The sequence below is a fragment of the Oncorhynchus tshawytscha genome, linkage group LG09 (assembly GCF_018296145.1).
Source record: "Oncorhynchus tshawytscha isolate Ot180627B linkage group LG09, Otsh_v2.0, whole genome shotgun sequence".
In the NCBI taxonomy this organism is placed as follows: Eukaryota; Metazoa; Chordata; class Actinopteri; order Salmoniformes; family Salmonidae; genus Oncorhynchus; species Oncorhynchus tshawytscha.
The window spans coordinates 46,766,830-46,786,419 of NC_056437.1; the positions used below are offsets into that span (position 1 = coordinate 46,766,830).

General features: G+C 42.3%; 1 protein-coding gene across 7 annotated transcripts in view; it reads left to right on the forward strand.

Moving 5' to 3' along the window:
- LOC112258060 (rho guanine nucleotide exchange factor 12-like) overlaps window positions 1–19,590 on the forward strand; it is a 149,215-nt gene that overhangs the window by 95,473 nt on the left and 34,152 nt on the right. For 6 of the 7 annotated variants that reach the window (XM_042326969.1, XM_024432139.2, XM_024432138.2 and 3 more), the window contains 12 exons: window positions 2,381–2,500; window positions 2,698–2,814; window positions 3,549–3,674; window positions 3,775–3,873; window positions 4,350–4,460; window positions 8,481–8,579; window positions 10,334–10,376; window positions 10,611–10,716; window positions 12,392–12,529; window positions 14,979–15,011; window positions 18,290–18,404; window positions 18,775–18,880. In XM_042326969.1, coding sequence (XP_042182903.1) covers window positions 2,381–2,500; window positions 2,698–2,814; window positions 3,549–3,674; window positions 3,775–3,873; window positions 4,350–4,460; window positions 8,481–8,579; window positions 10,334–10,376; window positions 10,611–10,716; window positions 12,392–12,529; window positions 14,979–15,011; window positions 18,290–18,404; window positions 18,775–18,880 — 1,213 coding nt within the window. The remainder of the gene's footprint in view (window positions 1–2,380; window positions 2,501–2,697; window positions 2,815–3,548; window positions 3,675–3,774; window positions 3,874–4,349; window positions 4,461–8,480; window positions 8,580–10,333; window positions 10,377–10,610; window positions 10,717–12,391; window positions 12,530–14,978; window positions 15,012–18,289; window positions 18,405–18,774; window positions 18,881–19,590) is intronic. The other variant, XM_024432140.2, reaches the window with a different exon arrangement.

Below are 19,590 nucleotides of genomic sequence, written 5' to 3' on the forward strand. Positions count from 1 at the left end.
TACACTCGCCAGTTTTAGCTTTAGCCAGCACCATCTTCAGATTAGCCTTAACGTCGGTAGCCCTGCCCCCTGGTAAACAGTGTATGATTGCTGGATGATTCGTTTGAAGTCTAATACTGCGGGTAATGGAGTCGCCAATGACTAGGGTTTTCAATTTGTCAGAGCTAATGGTGGGAGGCTGCGGCGTCTCAGACCCTGGAATGGGAGGAGTTAGAGGCCAGAGAAGGCTCGGCCTCTGACTCCGACTCGCTGCTTAATGAGGAGAACCGGTTGAAAGTTCCTGACAGCTGAATGAGCGACAACGGTTGAACATTCCTACAGCATTTCCCTCCAGAAGCCATGAGAAAGTTTTCCGGCTGCGGGGACCGTGTGAGGGGATTTATACTACTATCTGTACTTACTGGTGGCACAGACACGGTTTCATCCTTTCCTACACTGAAATTACCCTTGATCTGCAAAAAGCCAAAGAGCCCAGTCTTAAACATATGATGGGCCTCTCTTAGTAGCTTTCCTAGAAAACCCATTTGGATTTAGATACAATGAAGGCTTTAAGAGAGATGTTTTATTTTAATAGTTTTAACTCATGTTCATTATAAATATGCTCATTTATCTTTATCTGGTTTGACATTCCAAATAAAGTTGTTTTTTCTATCGCATGATTTGAAACAGGATTCTCCTGGAACCATGAACAAATATGTAAACTGCGATATCACTAGAGAATTCATCTGGGTATTCTTCCCGCAAATAGATAGATAGAATCTTGAAACCGTGGAGAGGCAACTTTGCTAAGTTTTTGATCAACATTTATTGTTGCAAGATCGCTCTACTTTTTCGGGATAAAGTTAGTATCTTTTCGACTTAACCATCTGACCATTTAACCAGGCAAACACATGACAATTTAACGTGTGTATCTTTTAGAGGCCTAATCCGTAATATAGTACACTTATTGTAGTTGGGTTTTAGTCAAGAGAAACTGGAGAAATGATCTATGTTCACATTGAGGCCCTTGAAGATTGAGGACTCATGAGAACTTGAATTATTGGCATAGATTGATACTTTTGTTTCTAAGCCCTTTTAGCCCCTTAATGTTATCATTAGCCATAATGCTAAATAGTTCAACTTAACAGTTCAATGGCCATAATAAATAAGTATGCTGATAGAGGGCAACCTTGATTTACACCTCTTGACAATTCAAAGTTCTCAGAGAAGTAACCATTATTTATTATTTTGTTATACCTGACTTTTACCCATTTTATGAGAGATTCTCCAGAATGTAAAAAAATCCAGGCACTTATAAACATATTCTACATGTACTGTATCAAATGTTTTCTGAAATTATGCTATAAAGATTATATCTGGTTTCCCTGCATTATCATAGTTTTCCATTATTTCTAGTGGATGTCTAATGTTTTCTTCAATTTATCTTTTATATACCTTTTAAGAATCTCATCTGATCGTGATGAATAATATCTGGTAGGGACTTTTTGGTTCTATAAGCAATACAAGAGAACATTTGTTAAAAATATTTTGCTTCCTCATGCAAGATCTCTGTTGGTGAGATAAGGATTTCTCCATCATTTAACTATTTTTTTGTAAGTTATTTTTGGTAGCGTTTCTATATTGAAGGTTTAGGTAAAACCTTTGATGCATTTTTTTGGCCTTCTCCATCAAATATTCTCTTTAAAAAAATATATAAATGAAAGCTAATATTTCCTGAATAAGTCCCTCAAAGTCCTTTTGTTTTGCCTCTAGAATATTCAGTGCTTCTGTATTATATGTATTTTCACCATTGATGTGTAATGTTAGATTTTCTATTTCTGTTGTAAGTCTTTTTTATTATGAATGCCTTTCGTTTTTGTTAAGAAAGTAGTGGTTACATTTCCCAAAAGCCAATAATTCTTACCACTAAACAGATACACTACAGTTGCCATGGGTAACCACTGATAAACACTGACCACGTCTTGCCCTCCCCTTAGTTTCACTTCCTTCTATGATAGACTAAAACTAGGACTGTGGGAACTGGACACACAAACATGCATGTACACTCACACACACTCTCCCTCTGACTCTCTCTCTCTCTCACTCACTCACTCACTCACTCACTCACTCACTCACTCACTCACTCACTCACTCACTCACTCACTCACTCACTCACTCACTCACTCACTCACTCACTCACTCACTCACTCACTCACTCACTCACTCACTCACTCACTCACTCACTCACTCACTCACTCACTCACTCACTCACTCACTCACTCACTCACTCACTCACTCACTCACTCACTCACACTTAGAATACACCTCCTCTTCTCTTCCCCCCCACTTCCTACCTAATTCTTCTCCTATCGTGTCCTGTGTTATGTCACGTTATATCTAGGCTATGAAGGAGGAGTACAGCAGGAACCCCACAGCGAAACTACTGAAGGACATTCAGGAGGCCAAGAAACACATTCCTATGCTACGTGGCCAGCTCAGAAAGGCCACAGGCACACCTCAGGTATACCCACCTACGTATACACACGTACATATGTTCACACACATGTACGTGCATATGTATACAAACACACTTTCTCTCCCATAGACACAAACACTCTCTTGCTGTCTCCATCTCACAGGTACAGACACACTCTCAAAGGGGCAGCACAGTTACTGCCTGGCCTACCACCCATTTATAGTAGGTGTGTGTGTTTTCAGGATGGCTCCCTCTCCCCCTGGGACGGTGAGGGGGGGGGCGTTGGGGCGGCCGATGGAGAGCAGACCCCCTCCTCGCAGGTAGAGAGCGGCAGCAATGGAACCTGGACGAATATCACTGTGAGTCTGTCTGTTATTATCACCACCAGACGCTCCATGACAACTACATGTGAATTGGCATTCTCAATACAATACCATTGTACTGGAATGAATAAATAAATAAAATAATCATCATATGTTTTATTGTCACATACACCCAATAGGTGCCGTGAAATATGCTTTATACAGGGTCAGCCAGGCAACCCTGGAACAAATTAAGGTTAACTGCCTTGCTCAAGGGCACATCAACAGATTTTTCACCTTGTCGGCTTGGGTATTCAAACCAACAACATTTTGGTTACTTGGCAAACGCTCTAACCGCTAAGCTACCTGCCAACCAGGGTTGGGGTCCATTCCATTTAAATTTGGTGAAATTAGGAAGTAAACTGAAGTGCCAATTCCTATTTTCCTACATTTTTTAACTAGGCAAGTCAGTTAAGAACTCATTCTTATTTACAATGACGGCCTACCCCGGCCAAACTCAGACGACGTTGGGCCAATTGTGCACCGCCCTATGGGACTCCCAATCACATCCGGATGTGATGCAACCTGGATTAGAACCAGGTACTGCAGTGACATCTCTTGCACTGAGATGCAGTGTCTTAGACCACTGCGCCACTCGGGAGCCCTGAATACTTTTCTATCAGAAAATTTGACTGGAACGTGTGGTATCACTATCACAATGCCCATTCAAAATTCGGAGACTTGCAAATGTTATACATTATGTGAATGGTGTGTGTGTCTTTGTATTTCAGGTGTCTCCCAGTCCCCTCCCTGAGAGTCCGTGCCAAAGAGAGACCCCCTGCCATAACCCAAAGACCACCCCCCGAGACAGCCTCAACTCCTGCCCCTCGCCTGACGCCGAGGACACGCCGGACTTGGTGAGACACAGATGCACACACACACACACAGTATATTTTTATATTCCCAAAACTAGATTTAGAAGGAAGTCATGCTCATGTCTGTGTATGTGTGATTCAGAACTGTAACTTCCAGTGTAGTGTGGGCAGCCCCTTGACCTGTCTCAACCCCCAGATCATCGGAGCAGAGGACGACTACTTTGACACCGAGCAGGAACAGGTACTGGTGGACTAGTGCTAGACTGCTGGCTAGCTGTCGTGTCTGTCTGGCTCTGACTGTCTGGCTCTGTCTGACTGTCTCTGGCTGTCTATCCCTCTCTGGCTGTCTATCTCTCTCTATCTCTCATTTTGTGCCTGTCTGTCTCATTCTCTTGATGACTCTCTCTCTCTCTTAGCAAGTCTGGGAAAATAAAGCCAAGCTAGTAGCGTGAGGCAGCTTGATGTAAAAGTACACCCCCGGACAGGATGCTAGTCTGTCACAGCGCCTTACCGCAATCCATCACCTTAATGCTGAATTCCAAGCAGAGCGGTATCAGGTCCCATTTTTATAGTCTTTGGTATGATTCGACTGGGGATAAAAACCGCAAACCTCTCAATCTCAGGGTGAAAACACTTTAACCACAAGACAACAGGGTTGGTATCTCTCTCTTACTCAACTCTGTCTGTTGATCTCTACCCTGTCTCCCTGTCTCTCAGATCAATGGTCAGTGTTGTTGTTTCCAGAGTATAGAGCTGCTCAAGTCTCGGCCCGCTCACCTGGCCGCCTTCCTCCATCATGTGGTCTCTCAGTTTGACCCTGCACCTCTGGTAAGACCACCACATACATACACACTCACTGTACATATACACACGCGCGCACACCAAGGTTATTAAAGTGTTGTGTTTTTCTATTAGATTCTCTATTTAAAATGTATCAACATATATATATTTTTTTATATTATTTAGTTTTGGTGTTAGGGACATAAAGCATGCGTGGAAGGCTAGGAACCATTTGGGTTGTATAGTTTGTGTGTTTTTTTGAGATGTCACTTCTTTCAACGGGGGGCAGTAATACATAACGTGACGGGTCATGTCATAGGTTAGGTTAGCCCTTCTCATGAATCCAATGCTACATTGGACTCATTCTACTTCCCTTTTGATTAGCTGAGGTGGTCTGGTCGAATGTAAAACGCTCTTTTTAGACACATTATCTTTGGTTGCGATATGGTTTTGGAAACTTAATTATGATCCCAAAATAACTTTACGAATACAAAAGATACACTTACTGTTAGCTCTTTTACCACACATTTCCACTGATGTTCTTTGTGTAACACAGCTATGAGACATTTTTTTTTGTTCCCTCCCGAGTTTTCATTAACTCAGGAAGTGCAATGCAAAACACCTCCATGGGAATCTGTTAAAATGGAGCACAGTAAGTGCATCTTTTGTATTTTTAAAATAATTTTGGAGTGATATGAAAGTGGAATTTCTGATGTTTCCAAACCGTATTGCACGCGGTGATTATTAACGGTTAACAGACGCCTCAAGTCCTCAACCGGCAGCTTCATTAAATAGTACCCGCAAAACAGCCGTCTCGACGTCAATAGTGAAGAGGCGACTCCGGGATGCTGGCCTTTAATCATCACAAGCATTTGTATTAGCTAACACAACGTGTCATTGGAACACAGGAGTGATGTTGCTGATAATGGGCCTCTGTACGCCTATGAAGATATTCCATAAAAAATCTGCCGTTTCCAGCTACAATAGTCATTTATAACATTAACAATGTCGACACTGTATTTCTGATCAATTTGATGTTATTTTATTGGACAAAACGTTTGCTTTTCTTTCAAAAACAAGGACATTTCTAAGTGACCCCAAACTTTTGAATGGTAGTGTATACATTGGATCTATATTGGATCCAGCTACTGTGAAAAGTTTGGATGTGTGTAAAACCCTCCGTAGTCTGTGTTGTTTTAACATTTTCTACCCACATAAAGAAATGATGGTGCCTGTAAGTGTGACATAGCCTATTTAAAACAAGTTGTTATTTTGTTTAGAATTTGATTAAAATTATTATTTAATCTTGCTTATTGGCATGTCCATGCTCATCCATAATGCAATTGACAGTAGGCCTAGCCCCTATACCATGCAATTAATTAGAACAATGTGGACTGCAAATGGGTTCAAGTTAACGTATTTAGCAAAGATAGATCTACATTTTGTTATTTCATTACTGTAACCCATTTAACAAACTATAATGGAATAACATTGGAATTGTGGTTGATTCCAAAGCAATACATAAAAGACCCGCAAGTACACAACTTGAAACAACCACATATGTGACAACATTTGAAATGGTGTTTTTTTTACATTGGATAAAAGTACAGACTCAGAGCAAGAAAATGGCATGTCATATACTGCAGTTGAGGAACAATGGGAAAGTCATTCTGCTTTGAAAGTTGAAAAACTTGTATCCCCACTTTTGAGAAAATGTTTTGGTACCTGTACTGGAGAGCTCTTCTTTTTCTACACACATTCAGCATCGTTCACACCCTCTTAAGCCGTGACCCCACCCATATTTTTAAGGATTCACATGTTAGGCCATGTGGTAAACACACGCTATATCAAATCTAAGTTTATTTGTCACATGCACAGGATAAAGAAGGTGTAAACGGTACAGTGATAGTACTTGTGAAAAAATGGCGCTGGAGCAGAAGGCAGGCGTTTTACGCGCCCCCAACCGATTGTGTTTTGTTTATTTATCTGCGTTGTTTGTAACTTATTTTTTTACAATTTTTTGGGACATAATGATGCCACTACCATCTCTTATGACCGAAAATAACTTCTAGACATCAGGACTGCGATTACTCACCACGGACTATCAGAATCCTTTTACTTCTTCAACGACTCTGACGAGCCTGAGGTGGACGATATACGGCTCCCTCGGGAACAGGCCCCGACCCCAGTGATCTGCATGAAGAGGAGGCGGAGAAAGAGTGTGTATGTGCCAATAAAATGGACAAATTATTGGGAAGATTAAACTACCAACGGGACATTAAAAACTGTAACATTTTATGCTTCACGGAGTCGTGGCTAAACGATGACAATATCAACATACAGCTGGCTGGTTAATATCAACATACAGCTGGCTGGTTATACGATGTATCAGCAGGATAGAACAGTGGCGTCTAGTAAGACAAAGGGTGGCGGTTTATGTATTTTTGTAAACAACAGCTGGTGCACAATATCAAAGGAAGTCTCGAGCCATTGCTCACCTGATGTAGAGTTTCTCATGATAAGCTGCAGACAACATTAACTCCGAGAGAGTTTTAATCTATATTCTTTGTAGCTGTCAGAGGCTGGCACCAAGATAGCATTGACTGAGCTGTATTCCGCCATAAGCAAACAAGAAAACGCTCACCCAGAGGCGGTGCTCCTAGTAGCTGGGGACTTTAATGCAGGGAAACTTAAATCAGTTTTACCTCATTTCTATCAACATGTTAAATGTGCAACCAGAGGGAAAAGAACTCTGGACCACCTATACTCCACACACAGATATGCATACAAAGCTCTCCCAAAAATTAAACCAGGAAGCACCAATGACTAGATCAATAAAAAAGTGGTCAGATGAAGCAGATGCTAAGCTACAGGACTGTTTTGCTAGCGCAGACTGGAATATGTTCCGGGATTCCTCCAATGGCATTGAGGAGTACACCACATCTGTCATTGACTTCATCAATAAGTGCATCGATGATGTTGTCCCCACAGTGACCATACGTACCTACCCCAACCAGTGCATCCACACTGAGCTAAAGGCTGGAGCTGCCGCTTTCAAGGAGCGGGACTCTAACCCGGAAGCTTATAAGAAATCCCGCTATGCCCTCAGACGAACCATCAAAAAGGCAAAGCGTCATTACCGGACTAAGGACGTGTGCAGAAAGTAGCCCATCTGTCGTTAGCGCCTGCTAAATTCAGGGCATCAATGTTGTTGAGAAAAGTAGCAACTTTTGTGGGTCTCAATGGCTAATGTTATGTCTTTCAAAAACGGCTTGGTAGAAAGGACTGTCACACATACTTAACAGCTCACGTTATAGACAGAAGCGAGCTACATGGCAGACCAATCCAAACTTATCTCCTGGCATGTCCAGCCCATCCATTATCTCAGCCAATCATCGCTAGCGGGAAGGTTCCTGTCTTTTTCCGTGGCTAAACCAACTAGGCTCATAATTTAACAATTTTATTTGTATTTATGGATGGAATACAAGTTTTTTATTAAGTCACATGACAGGCATTCCTGCATAAAAACGCATTAAAAATTAAAAAATTAAAAAAGATTAAAAAGATTAAGATTAAGATTAAAAGATTAAAAAAATATGTATGTTCAAATGTCGCTCCTGTGAAGTAGTGATGTGCGCCATATGACTAGTTTCCTGAAACGAGTCACATATTTCGCCATGGAGTATGTTCTAATTGGCCAATGAAGTGCCTAGCCTCGACACACCCATAACTTGTTTATTCATCACAACCCAGCCCTTTCACCGCAACGGCAGCAAGTGCACCGAAAATTGTAATAGTGAAAATGGCTAAAATATTTCTGACACAGTGTTACTGCCTGCGCTTAGATTTACCATTGTGTTAGATTTGTTCAAATAGAGCCCTAGGTGTTCAAAATTCTGGTAACTGTCCCAAAATAAAATGAAAAATAAAATGAAAATCCAGAAAATATGGTGACATTTTGCATCCCCAATAAACAATACAGCAGTTACTCTCTAGCACTTTGGTGGTTTGACCCAAGAAGGCATTGGTCAGTATTTAAGACCTAACGTTGTCCTTGTCCTCTCTTAGCTGTGCTACCTTTACGCCGACCTGTACAAGCAGACCAACTCCAAAGAGACCAGACGGATCTTCATGGATTTCTATACTTTCTTTATGGACCGAGCAGCGGTAAGACACACATGTACACATACATTACGTGGGAGCACACGCATAGGCACGCGTGGACGCATGCAATTACACATGCATACAAACACACTAGCGGTTAGAGAGGCGAGCCTGCAACCAGAAGGTTGCCCGTTTGAATCTCTGGATCCGACGGGGAAAATCTGTCAGGAGATGAGCTGGCAACTGGAGGGTTGCTGGTATCAAACCCTAGATGTCATTGCCTGCCGTTGTGCCCTTAAGCAACACACTTAACGTCCCACAGCGACAGCTCCCCCGCACCTATGATTTTCTGGACAAAATGTTCAAATGACATCAGTTTGACCGGTTGTAAGGAAATAGAAAGCTGTGAAAACGACCCAACATGTTCTGATAAGATTTAAGTTTGGCTTGGATGCATATTTTATGTGTGGTTGAAATACTATCAGCTGCTAATAAAGATGGCACCTCTACAGACGTCATCTAACTGCGCATTCACATTTTCTCAATATGCTGAAAGAAAGAAATCATATTTCTCCACTGCTGTTCCAGAGTACATTTTATTTGCCTACATTTAGTATATAATTTTACTGCAAGAAACGCTTACTTCTGTAGGATCCTGAGTGGCGTAGCGGTCACTGCTCGAGGCATCACTACAGACCCTGTTTCGATTCCAGGCTGTATCACAAGCGGCCGTGATTGGGAGTCCCAAAGGGCAGTGCACAATTGTCCCAGCGTCGTCCGGGTTAGATTGTCATTGTAAATAAGAATTTGTTCTTAACTGACTTGCCTAGTTAAATAAAGGTTCAATCAAATAAAAATATTAACACTATGTTAGAGGTTATAGACCTACAATCAGTGTCCTGACTTCATTTTCCATTTAACCGATCTGAACAGTAGGCTATAGTTTCCTTGATGTGCCATAGGCCTACTAGAAGTCCATGTCTTCTGACTGTCGAATTTGTACAGCACCTCACAATCATCACACATAACATAGCCGGCAATGCTATCATCCTCTTTTACCACTTCACCAAATCTTTTCAAAACATTCTTTTTCTGACCCTTCCTTCACTTTATTTTCAACTCTCCATTTCACAGCTTTTCTCTTATTCAAGTAAAGACAAAGTAATTTTTTAGCCGCCGTGGATTGACGTAAACCTTTTCTGCCCGTTCCCAAAAGTATTTGGCAATTGGCTTGCAGGCTATTTGATGCACGTACTGTTAGGCCCTAAATCTTAGGCTTATGCACTGGTACCAGATAGCGTCACATAATTAAAGAAATGTAGCCTACAGATATAAATTGCATAAGAATGATACATTTATGGACTTTTTAAGGTATTGTTTTCTCTTTCTTCAACCCGCCAGCCAGCCACCCACCCTTCATCCACACAGTATTTCATAACCCTAAACCCGCCCCGCGGATATAACCGCAGTGACGGCGGGTTATGAGTCAACCCGCACATTACTAGCGTGTGTGAATTAAAAACCCAGCACCATCCATCAGATCCTCTTTTCTGCTCTTCGATCTTCTCTCCAGTCTTCCTTATGTTGCTTGAGGAATCTTTGTCCACTTAGGTGTGAGTGTGTCTGGAGAGCCAAGTTCATTTACTAATGGTGTGCTTCTGCTGATCTGCAAGATGCTTAGTATTCTGTTAAATGTACAGTCTTTATCTGCTATGCTGGAGGCAAAGGAAATTATATTTGTGTTTGTTGGGATTGAATTCCTGAAAGTCTCTATTCTTTTTTTTTTGGTTAGATATTTGACTCTTTTTCCCTTGCAGAATCTGAAAGTAGCTGTGCCTGAGTCTATTGCCTCTGAACTAGGTAATCTGGTTCAACCCTTTTTGTTTTCACATAATCCTTTCAGGTCTTGTATAAGTTTAGCAACAGTTATAGCAATACAGTTGTGTATCGTCTAGTGTAATTGATTAGAACATTTCCAAAAAAGGAAAAGGAAGACAGCTTGTGTGTTGTGTGTGTGTGTGTGTGTGTGTGTGTGTGTGTGTGTGTGTGTCTGTGTGTGTGTGTGTGTGCTAACATGCTGTTGTGTGTTCCCAGATCGGCGGAGACCTGAGCTGATCCCAGAGGAGCTACACAGACAGTACACACAGCTGCTACAGGACACACTGCTACCAGACATCCAGGGGAACCTAGAGGACTTCAGGTCACACACACACACGAATCTAGACAGACACATGTACACCAGTGGCGGTCAGTGCTGTTTAAGATGAGGGAAGACATTTTCTTTTCATGAGCATGGCCTTATTTCTATTACAGCATATTGGATGACTGTCATTCATATTCAAATCAAATCAGACTTTGTCACATGAGCCGAATACAAGAAGAGTAGACTTTAAAGTGAAATGCTTACTTACAAGCCCTTAACCAACCATGCAGTTCAAGAAGATGAGGTAATTTTTACATGTAGGTGGGGGTGAAGTGACTATGCATAGATAATAAATAATTATAATAATACATTCCATTCACCCAGTTCAATGTAACAGCAATAGGTTTAGGCTACAACATGATACTAACATTTTTCCTCTACCCTTCATGAGGTTGCTACAACCTAGCCTATGAATGAAAGTTTACAACATAGGTGCACACAGGTCGTGAGACAAATTTGAGGTGAGAGCCAGTGACACATGGACAGACAGTGAAATTCAATACCACCTTGCACACTCTTGCCTACAACTAGCTGATATAGGATGTAATCATTAGTCCAACAGTTGCAAATGAGAGTTTCTATTGGACAAATACAAGTGTTTTATTCACATTTTGTTCTGTTTAAGAATGATTTTTTCAATAGCTTCGGCAGATTGAATACACCCCTGATCACGCGTAAACACAGTCATATTGTATTCCTTCTCGCATCTATGTGCTCTCCTCCTCTCACCTCTTCCCTTCACTTGTGGACTTCAATGCACACCACATCAGCTGTATGTGACCAGGCCAAACCACTACACACAGCCTACATCGTTGTCACCATATTAGCTAAAGTAACGTCATAGTCAGTCAGTTAGAACTAACTTGTTAGTAAACCTGCTACAATCAGGCAGTAAGCAGTTACTACGGCGTAAAACTTGAAGCTTACCTTGACCTCATAGCCAGCTAGCTAAAATAGCATCCCTCTGTTTGAGCAGGGTGATTCAGTAGGCTGAACTAGCTAGCTGCATTTGCTAGCTAAGTAAGTGAAAATGAAAAAAATGACATCTCTTTATATATTTCTTTCTTGCTTCTCCTTCATTTTGGAAGAAATGCATTTGTTCAAAACTGTTCAACTATTGTCTTTCTCTCTGAGTCAACTACTCACCACATTGTATGCACTGCAGTGCTAGCTAGCTGTAGCTTATGCTTTCAGTTCAAGATTAATTCTCTGATCCTTTGATTGGGTGAACAACATGTCAGTTCATGCTGCAAGACATCATAATTACTGTATAAGTCTATGAAAAGGGGTGAACACCATGAGCCTCCTAGGTTTTGTATTGAAGTCAATGTGCCCAGAGGAGGACGGAAGTTAGCTGTCCTCCGACTACACCACAGTGCTACCCTACAGAGTGCTGTTGTGGCTACTGTAGATCTTCTTTGCAAAATAGTTTGTTTTAATAAATTATTTGTTGACTTGATGATATTTAGTATATTTACAAACCCACACACACACCATAAATGCACACTACAAACACACACGTGCAAACACTCACTTCTCAAAGATGATGTGCACATAATTAATGCATGGATTAATAATTTGTGTGTGTGTACGTGTGCGCATTCGTATCCATCTGTGTGTCTGCCTGTTTTTGTCTATTCATTTGTGTGTGTCTGCCTGTATGTGTCTACAGGCAAAAGCGCAGCATGGGTCTGACCTTGGCAGAGGGGGAGCTGTCTAAACTGGACACAGAGAGGGTGAGAGACCGCGTGGCGCTGGATAGAGAACGCTCCTGTGCTGAACACATCATCTCCAAGATAGAGGACGTCTTGTAAGTCTCTGAAATACATGCATACACACACAGGGACAGAAACACACACATACATACAGAGACACAGATGTTACAAGCATCATCAAGATTATTGAATGGCAACATGGCACAAGAGTACGGTCGTAGAAAGCTGTTGTCTCTGTTTTCCACTTTGAGATAGACAGGAGGCGAGTGTCGTGTACAATTGCTCATTCTTTCTTACACACACATTATTTGTCGCACACACACACATGCCACTACACACACAGTAGCATGAAGTTATCAGCTCGATAAGGATTATCTAGTCTGGTAATGGCATAAGGTGTAGGTTAGAGTACAAAAGTGTGTTGTTTCCAGTTACACAGACACGCACAGCCATTCAGGTGGTTATTTCCAGGTCAGTGAGTGCTTGCGTGTCTCTGTTCTCCGGGCCTCAAACACTCTGAACTGGACAGATTACAGGGCTGTAGATAGATAGGATAGCCTTTTGAAACTGGCTTTTGGGGTGTTTTTTGATAAGAGAAAAATCCTCAGTCGCTGTGTCTACTTACTGTAGTGAGTTCGAATAGTAGAATACACCAGGTTCAATTTCAAAATTTGTTTGTGCATCAGCAGTTTTTCTCAAATCAAATCAAATCAAATTTATTTATATAGCCCTTCGTACATCAGCTGATATCTCAAAGTGCTGTACAGAAACCCAGCCTAAAACCCCAAACAGCAAGCAATGCAGGTGTAGAAGCACGGTGGCTAGGAAAAACTCCCTAGAAAGGCCAAAACCTAGGAAGAAACCTAGAGAGGAACCAGGCTATGTGGGGTGGCCAGTCCTCTTCTGGCTGTGCCGGGTGGAGATTATAACAGAACATGGCCAAGATGTTCAAATGTTCATAAATGACCAGCATGGTCGAATAATAATAAGGCAGAACAGTTGAAACTGGAGCAGCAGCACAGTCAGGTGGAAGTTGAAACTGGAGCAGCAGCATGGCCAGGTGGACTGGGGACAGCAAGGAGTCATCATGTCAGGTAGTCCTGGGGCATGGTCCTAGGGCTCAGGTCAGTTGAAACTGGAACAGCAGCATGGCCAGGTGGACTGGGGACAGCAAGGAGTCATCATGTCAGGTAGTCCTGGAGCTCAGGTCCTAGGGCTCAGGTCCTCCGAGAGAGAGAAAGAAAGAGAGAAGGAGAGAATTAGAGAACGCACACTTAGATTCACACAGGACACCGAATAGGACAGGAGAAGTACTCCAGATATAACAAACTGACCCCAGCCCCCGACACATAAACTACTGCAGCATAAATACTGGAGGCTGAGACAGGAGGGGTCAGGAGACACTGTGGCCCCATCTGAGGTCACCCCGGACAGGGCCAAACAGGAAGGATATAACCCCACCCACTTTGCCAAAGCACAGCCCCCACACCACTAGAGGGATATCTTCAACCACCAACTTACCATCCTGAGACAAGGCTGAGTATAGCCCACAAAGATCTCCGCCACGGCACAACCCAAGGGGGGCGCCAACCCAGACAGGATGACCACAACAGTGAATCAACCCACTCAGGTGACGCACCCCCTCCAGGGACGGCATGAGAGAGCCCCAGTAAGCCAGTGACCCAGCCCCTGTAATAGGGTTAGAGGCAGAGAATCCCAGTGGAAAGAGGGGAACCGGCCAGGCAGAGACAGCAAGGGCGGTTCGTTGCTCCAGAGCCTTTCCGTTCACCTTCCCACTCCTGGGCCAGACTACACTCAATCATATGACCCACTGAAGAGATGAGTCTTCAGTAAAGACTTAAAGGTTGAGACCGAGTTTGCGTCTCTGACATGGGTAGGCAGACCGTTCCATAAAAATGGAGCTCTATAGGAGAAAGCCAGTTTTCTCTTGTTATGTCATTCACTGAAAGTCACTCAATTAGCCCATGTCAGCATGTCAGCACAGCCCCAAAAAATGGAGACTTGTAAGTTAGTCTAGACAGCGATCTAAACTTGATAATTATGGTTGAATTACTGACTGGGGGCCCCCGTTGATTTTGTTAGCCACTCTCACTCAGATATCACATTAAAAACTGCAAACATTTCTCTCCACCCTATTGAAAAATGTGAAGACTTGCAGGAAATTAACTATAAAACTTGTTTTCTCTCTGCTGTCAAGAGGGGGGCCATTTAAAAATGTTGGCCCCCTCAACAAAATTTATTTTAGCGCCCCAAAACGTCTAGGGCCAGCTCTGACTGCATATGCGGTTATGGATGTGGGTACGCAGACCCGCGAGCCACTGCGGCCCCTCATGGGGAGTTCTGATTTTTTTGTGGCCCCCACCCTTATCAAAGTTGCCCATCCCTGACATAAACCCATAGGCTAATGGAACTGTATTACCATTGCACCAGCAGACTTCACATATTTTTGTAGCATAAGGGAAGCTGTGTGTGTGGTTTGTGTGTGAGCGTCAGTTCACCCTGTGTGTGTTTTTATCCTTCCAGGCTGACATCACAGCCCACAGAAGAGGAGAAATGGTAAGAAGTGGGATTTTTCTATGTTCCATCTAACTATAACCACATGATGTCAGAATAAGACTTGATAGGTTTGCTGTCATGCTAGAGTTTACTCTAGACAGTGGAAGTAGCAGTGTTGATTGTTGAATGAATTCAAGTGAGTGTGTGTTGTCATACAGGGGTTGTAGCAGGGTTGGGGCGGCAGGTAGCCTAACAGTTAAGAGCGTTGGGCAAGTAACTGAAAGGTTGATGGTTCGAATCCCTGAGCCAAATAGGTGAAAAATCGATCAATGTGCCCTTGAGAAAGTCACTTAATCTAAATTGCTCCTGTAAATCGCTCTGGATAAGAGTTTCTGCTAAATGACTACAATGTAAATGTATGTGTTCAATTACTCGTGAAGGTCAAGGTGAATCACACATACTTTATCTGGGCCAGTATTCTCTGAGTAGGAATGCTGATCTAAGATAATTTCGCCTCTTTTGGATAATAATGAATATTATTATATTGACCGGGGGCCTGATCCTAGATTAGCACCCCTACTATCAGATGCTTTGTGAATGTGGGCCCTGTTCTGAAGTTAAAGTGTATTGGAATCATGTTCTCTGATACTTGGTTTAATTCTCTATTCAGTGATTTTTAGCGAGCTGGACACAGTCAAGAAACTGTATGAATGCAGGTCCTTATAAGTTCTACATAGTTTCGATTTGGTTTTAGTAATTTTAAAGTATATTGAGTTTCATGAATTCCATCAGCATGTTGTGTATCCATCCTGTGAGAAAAGCTGTTGGCGTGGCACAGGTTACTTTTGCCCAAAAGTATTGCGCTATATATGGAATTAGGGTGCCATTTGGGATGCATCCTGAGAGTCTGCCATCAGTGGTTATCATAGAGTCCTCTCACTCTATCTGCTGGAGATCTGTGGTACTACACACTTTCAGTTAGGCCTGGGTCTTGTTCATTAGGCTCCAAGTGGGTGAGAACTGACTGAAATGGCAAGGGACTACCTGGTCTTGTCCAATGCAAAAATACAATTTTATTTTTCGGTTGCACTCCCTTATGAACTCGACCCTGTTCTGAGATAATTAATCGTATTGAAGAATACGGTGATAGTAAAAACTGATCAGGTCAGGTTTGAAACGTGTCTTAACCTTTTCATTATATTTTCCCCAAATGTTCTTCTAGTGATTGATAACGTGTCATATTATGACTGTTTTCAAAGAGCCTCGAGAGACCTTTATTTATCATGAGACTTTCTTTTAGAAAGTATAATTATTATTGCAGTTAATCAATATGATGGTTGAATGAGTGTAAATTATTTCATATTATTAAGATCAAGACTGCTGTACTGGACCTTTAATGTTAATTGAAAGTGTATTTATGGTAATGTTAACAGTTAATTAAAGACATGTTCCAGAACTTTGGCGAGTATTTATTTTTTAAACCTCCCGCTTTGGGATGGATGTGTCAATGTTTAGTTAATACATGCAGAATTATTGTCTTACTTCAATTAGCCACAAAATCCCAAGTTTCAAAGCAACTGTTTTTCTTGAAAATGTGCTGCACCATTTTCCCCCATGTGGGCCAGCCCCCTAGCAATTTGAGTTCAACCAATGAGCTTCAGCCCCTCGCCATTAGAGTGAGTAGCAAGATACACATGATGCACCAGCAGCAGAACAAGAGAGAGAGAGCAATGACATAGTGCACAAAAACTCAGCAAAAAAAGACATGTCCTCACTGCGACTGCGTTTATTTTCAGCAAACTTAACATGTGTAGATATTTGTATGAACATAACAATAATCAACAACTGAGACATAAACTGAACAAGATCCACAGACATGTGACCAACAGAAATGGAATAATGTGTCCCTGAACAAAGGTGGGGTCAAAATCAAAAGTAACAGTCAGTGTCTGGTGTGGCCACCAGCTGCATTAAGCACTGCAGTGCATCATCTCCTCATGGACTGCACCAGATTTTCCAGTTCTTGCTGTGAAATGTTACCCCACTCTTCCACCAAAGCACCTGCAAGTTCCCGGACATTTCTGAAGGGACTGGACCCCCTCACCCTCCGATCCAGCAGGTCCCAGACGTGCTCAATGGGATTGAGATCCTGGCTCTTCGCTGGCCATGGTAGAACACTGATATTCCTGTCTTGCAGGAAATCACGCACAGAACAAGCAGTATGGCTGGTGGCATTGTCATGCTGGAGGTTGATGTCAGAATGAGCCTGCAGAAAAGGTACCACATGAGGGAGGAGGATGTCTTCCCTGTAACGCCAGCATTGAGATTGCCTGCAATGACAAGCTCAGTCCGTTGATGCTGTAACACACGGCCCCAGATTATGATGGACCCTCCACCTCCAAATTGATCCCACTCCAGAGTACAGGCCTCGGTGTAACGCTCATTCCTTCAACGGTAAACGCAAATCTGACCATCACCCCCGGTGAGACAAAACCGTAACTCGTCAGTAAAGAGCACTTTTTGCCAGTCCTGTCTGGTCCAGCGACGGGCTTGTGCCCATAGGCGACGTTGTTGCTGGTGATGTCTGGTGAGGACCTGCCTTACAACAGGCCTACAAGCCCTCAGTCCAGCCTTTCTCAACTTATTGCGGACAGTCTGAGGACTGATGGAGGGATTGTGCGTACCTGATGTAACTCGGGCAGTTGTTGTTGCCATCCTGCACCTATCCCGCAGGTGTGATGTTCGAATGTACAGATCCTGTGCAAGTGTTGTTACACGTGGTCTGCCACTGCGAGGATGATCAGCTGTCCGTCTTGTCTCCCTGTAGCACTGTCTTAGGCGTCTCACAGTACGGACATTGCAATTTATTGCCCTGGCCACATCTGCAGTCCTCATGCCTCCTTGCAGCATGCCTAAGGCACATTCACACAGATGAGCAGGGACCCTGGGCATCATTATTTTGGTATTTTTCAGAGTCAGTAGAAAGGCCTCTTTAGTGTCCTAAGTTTTCATAACTGTGACCTTAATTGCCTACTGTCTGTAAGCTGTTAGTGTCTTAATGACCGTTCCACGGGTGCATATTCATTGATTAAAGCATAGGAAACAGTGTTTCAACCCTTTACAATGAAGATCTGTGAAGTTATTTAGATTTTTACAAATTATCTTTAAAAGACGGGGTCCTGAAAAAGGGACGTTTCTTTTTTTGCTGAGTTTGTGACCTAGTACGCAATTTTCTAAAACCACTTTTGGCTCGTGAGCGCTACTGTCAGAACTACTGGCTAAAAAGTATACAAAAGTACCAGAGAATCCTTTTAATAGTGTATTGTGTTGTGTTTCAGCACTACTATGCAGTATGTTATCCTCACATATATGAAACACCTGGGAGTTAAAGTGAAGGAACCTCGTAGCCTAGAGCCCAAACGAGTCCGCATCAACTTCCTACCCAAGATCAAGGTACAACACACACACACACAGATGCATCAATTGATGTAGCATAAATCATTCTGTTTCTTCCCATGGTGGCACTGTTTTACTAACACTTCTTGGTGCAAGGTCTTTCTTGGTACCAAGCATGGTAACATTTTGGCCCACTTGTTAACAGCTTTCCAGGGCAGCATTCAGCAGGCCGCAATGTTGTGCAATGTTCAGATAGTAATATAGCATAGAACAAACATGTAGAATGTGTAATGTAGAATAAGGAATCACATCAGCTCTATTCATGACATGTCTATCTGCAACGTTCCACAACGTTTGCCTACTAAATTTGGCCCAGCTTTAAATTCTCTGACTGTGTGGTTTGAATTTGTTTTGTTCTATGGAGCAGAAGAGCATCAAAACTGAGAAAGAGGGGGAGGATAAGGTGAAGAAGCCTCGTTTTCCCAGCATCCTCGGCCCTCCTCGTCGGCCCAGCCGTGTGGACTCCACTTCCAGTAAGTGTAGAAGCCTACAAAGTGCTCCCTCCTAGTGTGCAGCACCAGTGTGGAACATAAAAAACACCATGGTTAGTTTGAGATGTATAACAGGCTCTGTAGTGACGTAGTATATGAAGTTGAGATTTAATATTACTACTGAGCCTGAATACACTACTACTGAGCCTGAATCTCAAACTAATCATTGTAAAAAATAATAAGAAAAAACTATTTATCTTTTTTTGAGATTCTCAACGATTCCATTTCGATTCAGTCAATTCAGGAAGTAAACTGAAATTAGGATTTTCCTCATAGAAAAGCATTGAGAAAGTTCTGCGTTTCAATTTGAGTTCACTTCCTGATTTTACTGAATTGAAACGTAATTGACCCAAACCCTGAGGAATCCACGTAAAAAGGCCACATTTGCTCTTTAAAATATTTGTCCTACAAGAAACAGTAATGTCGTAACGCAAATATGAAGACAATCTGCCAGCCTACCTAGACCATTATGTCTTATATATACAGTGCCTTGCGAAAGTATTCGGCCCCCTTGAACTTTGCGACCTTTTGCCACATTTCAGGCTTCAAACATAAAGATATAAAACTGTATTTTTTTGTGAAGAATCAACAACAAGTGGGACACAATCATGAAGTGGAACGACATTTATTGGATATTTCAAACTTTTTTAACAAATCAAAAACTGAAAAATTGGGTGTGCAAAATTATTCAG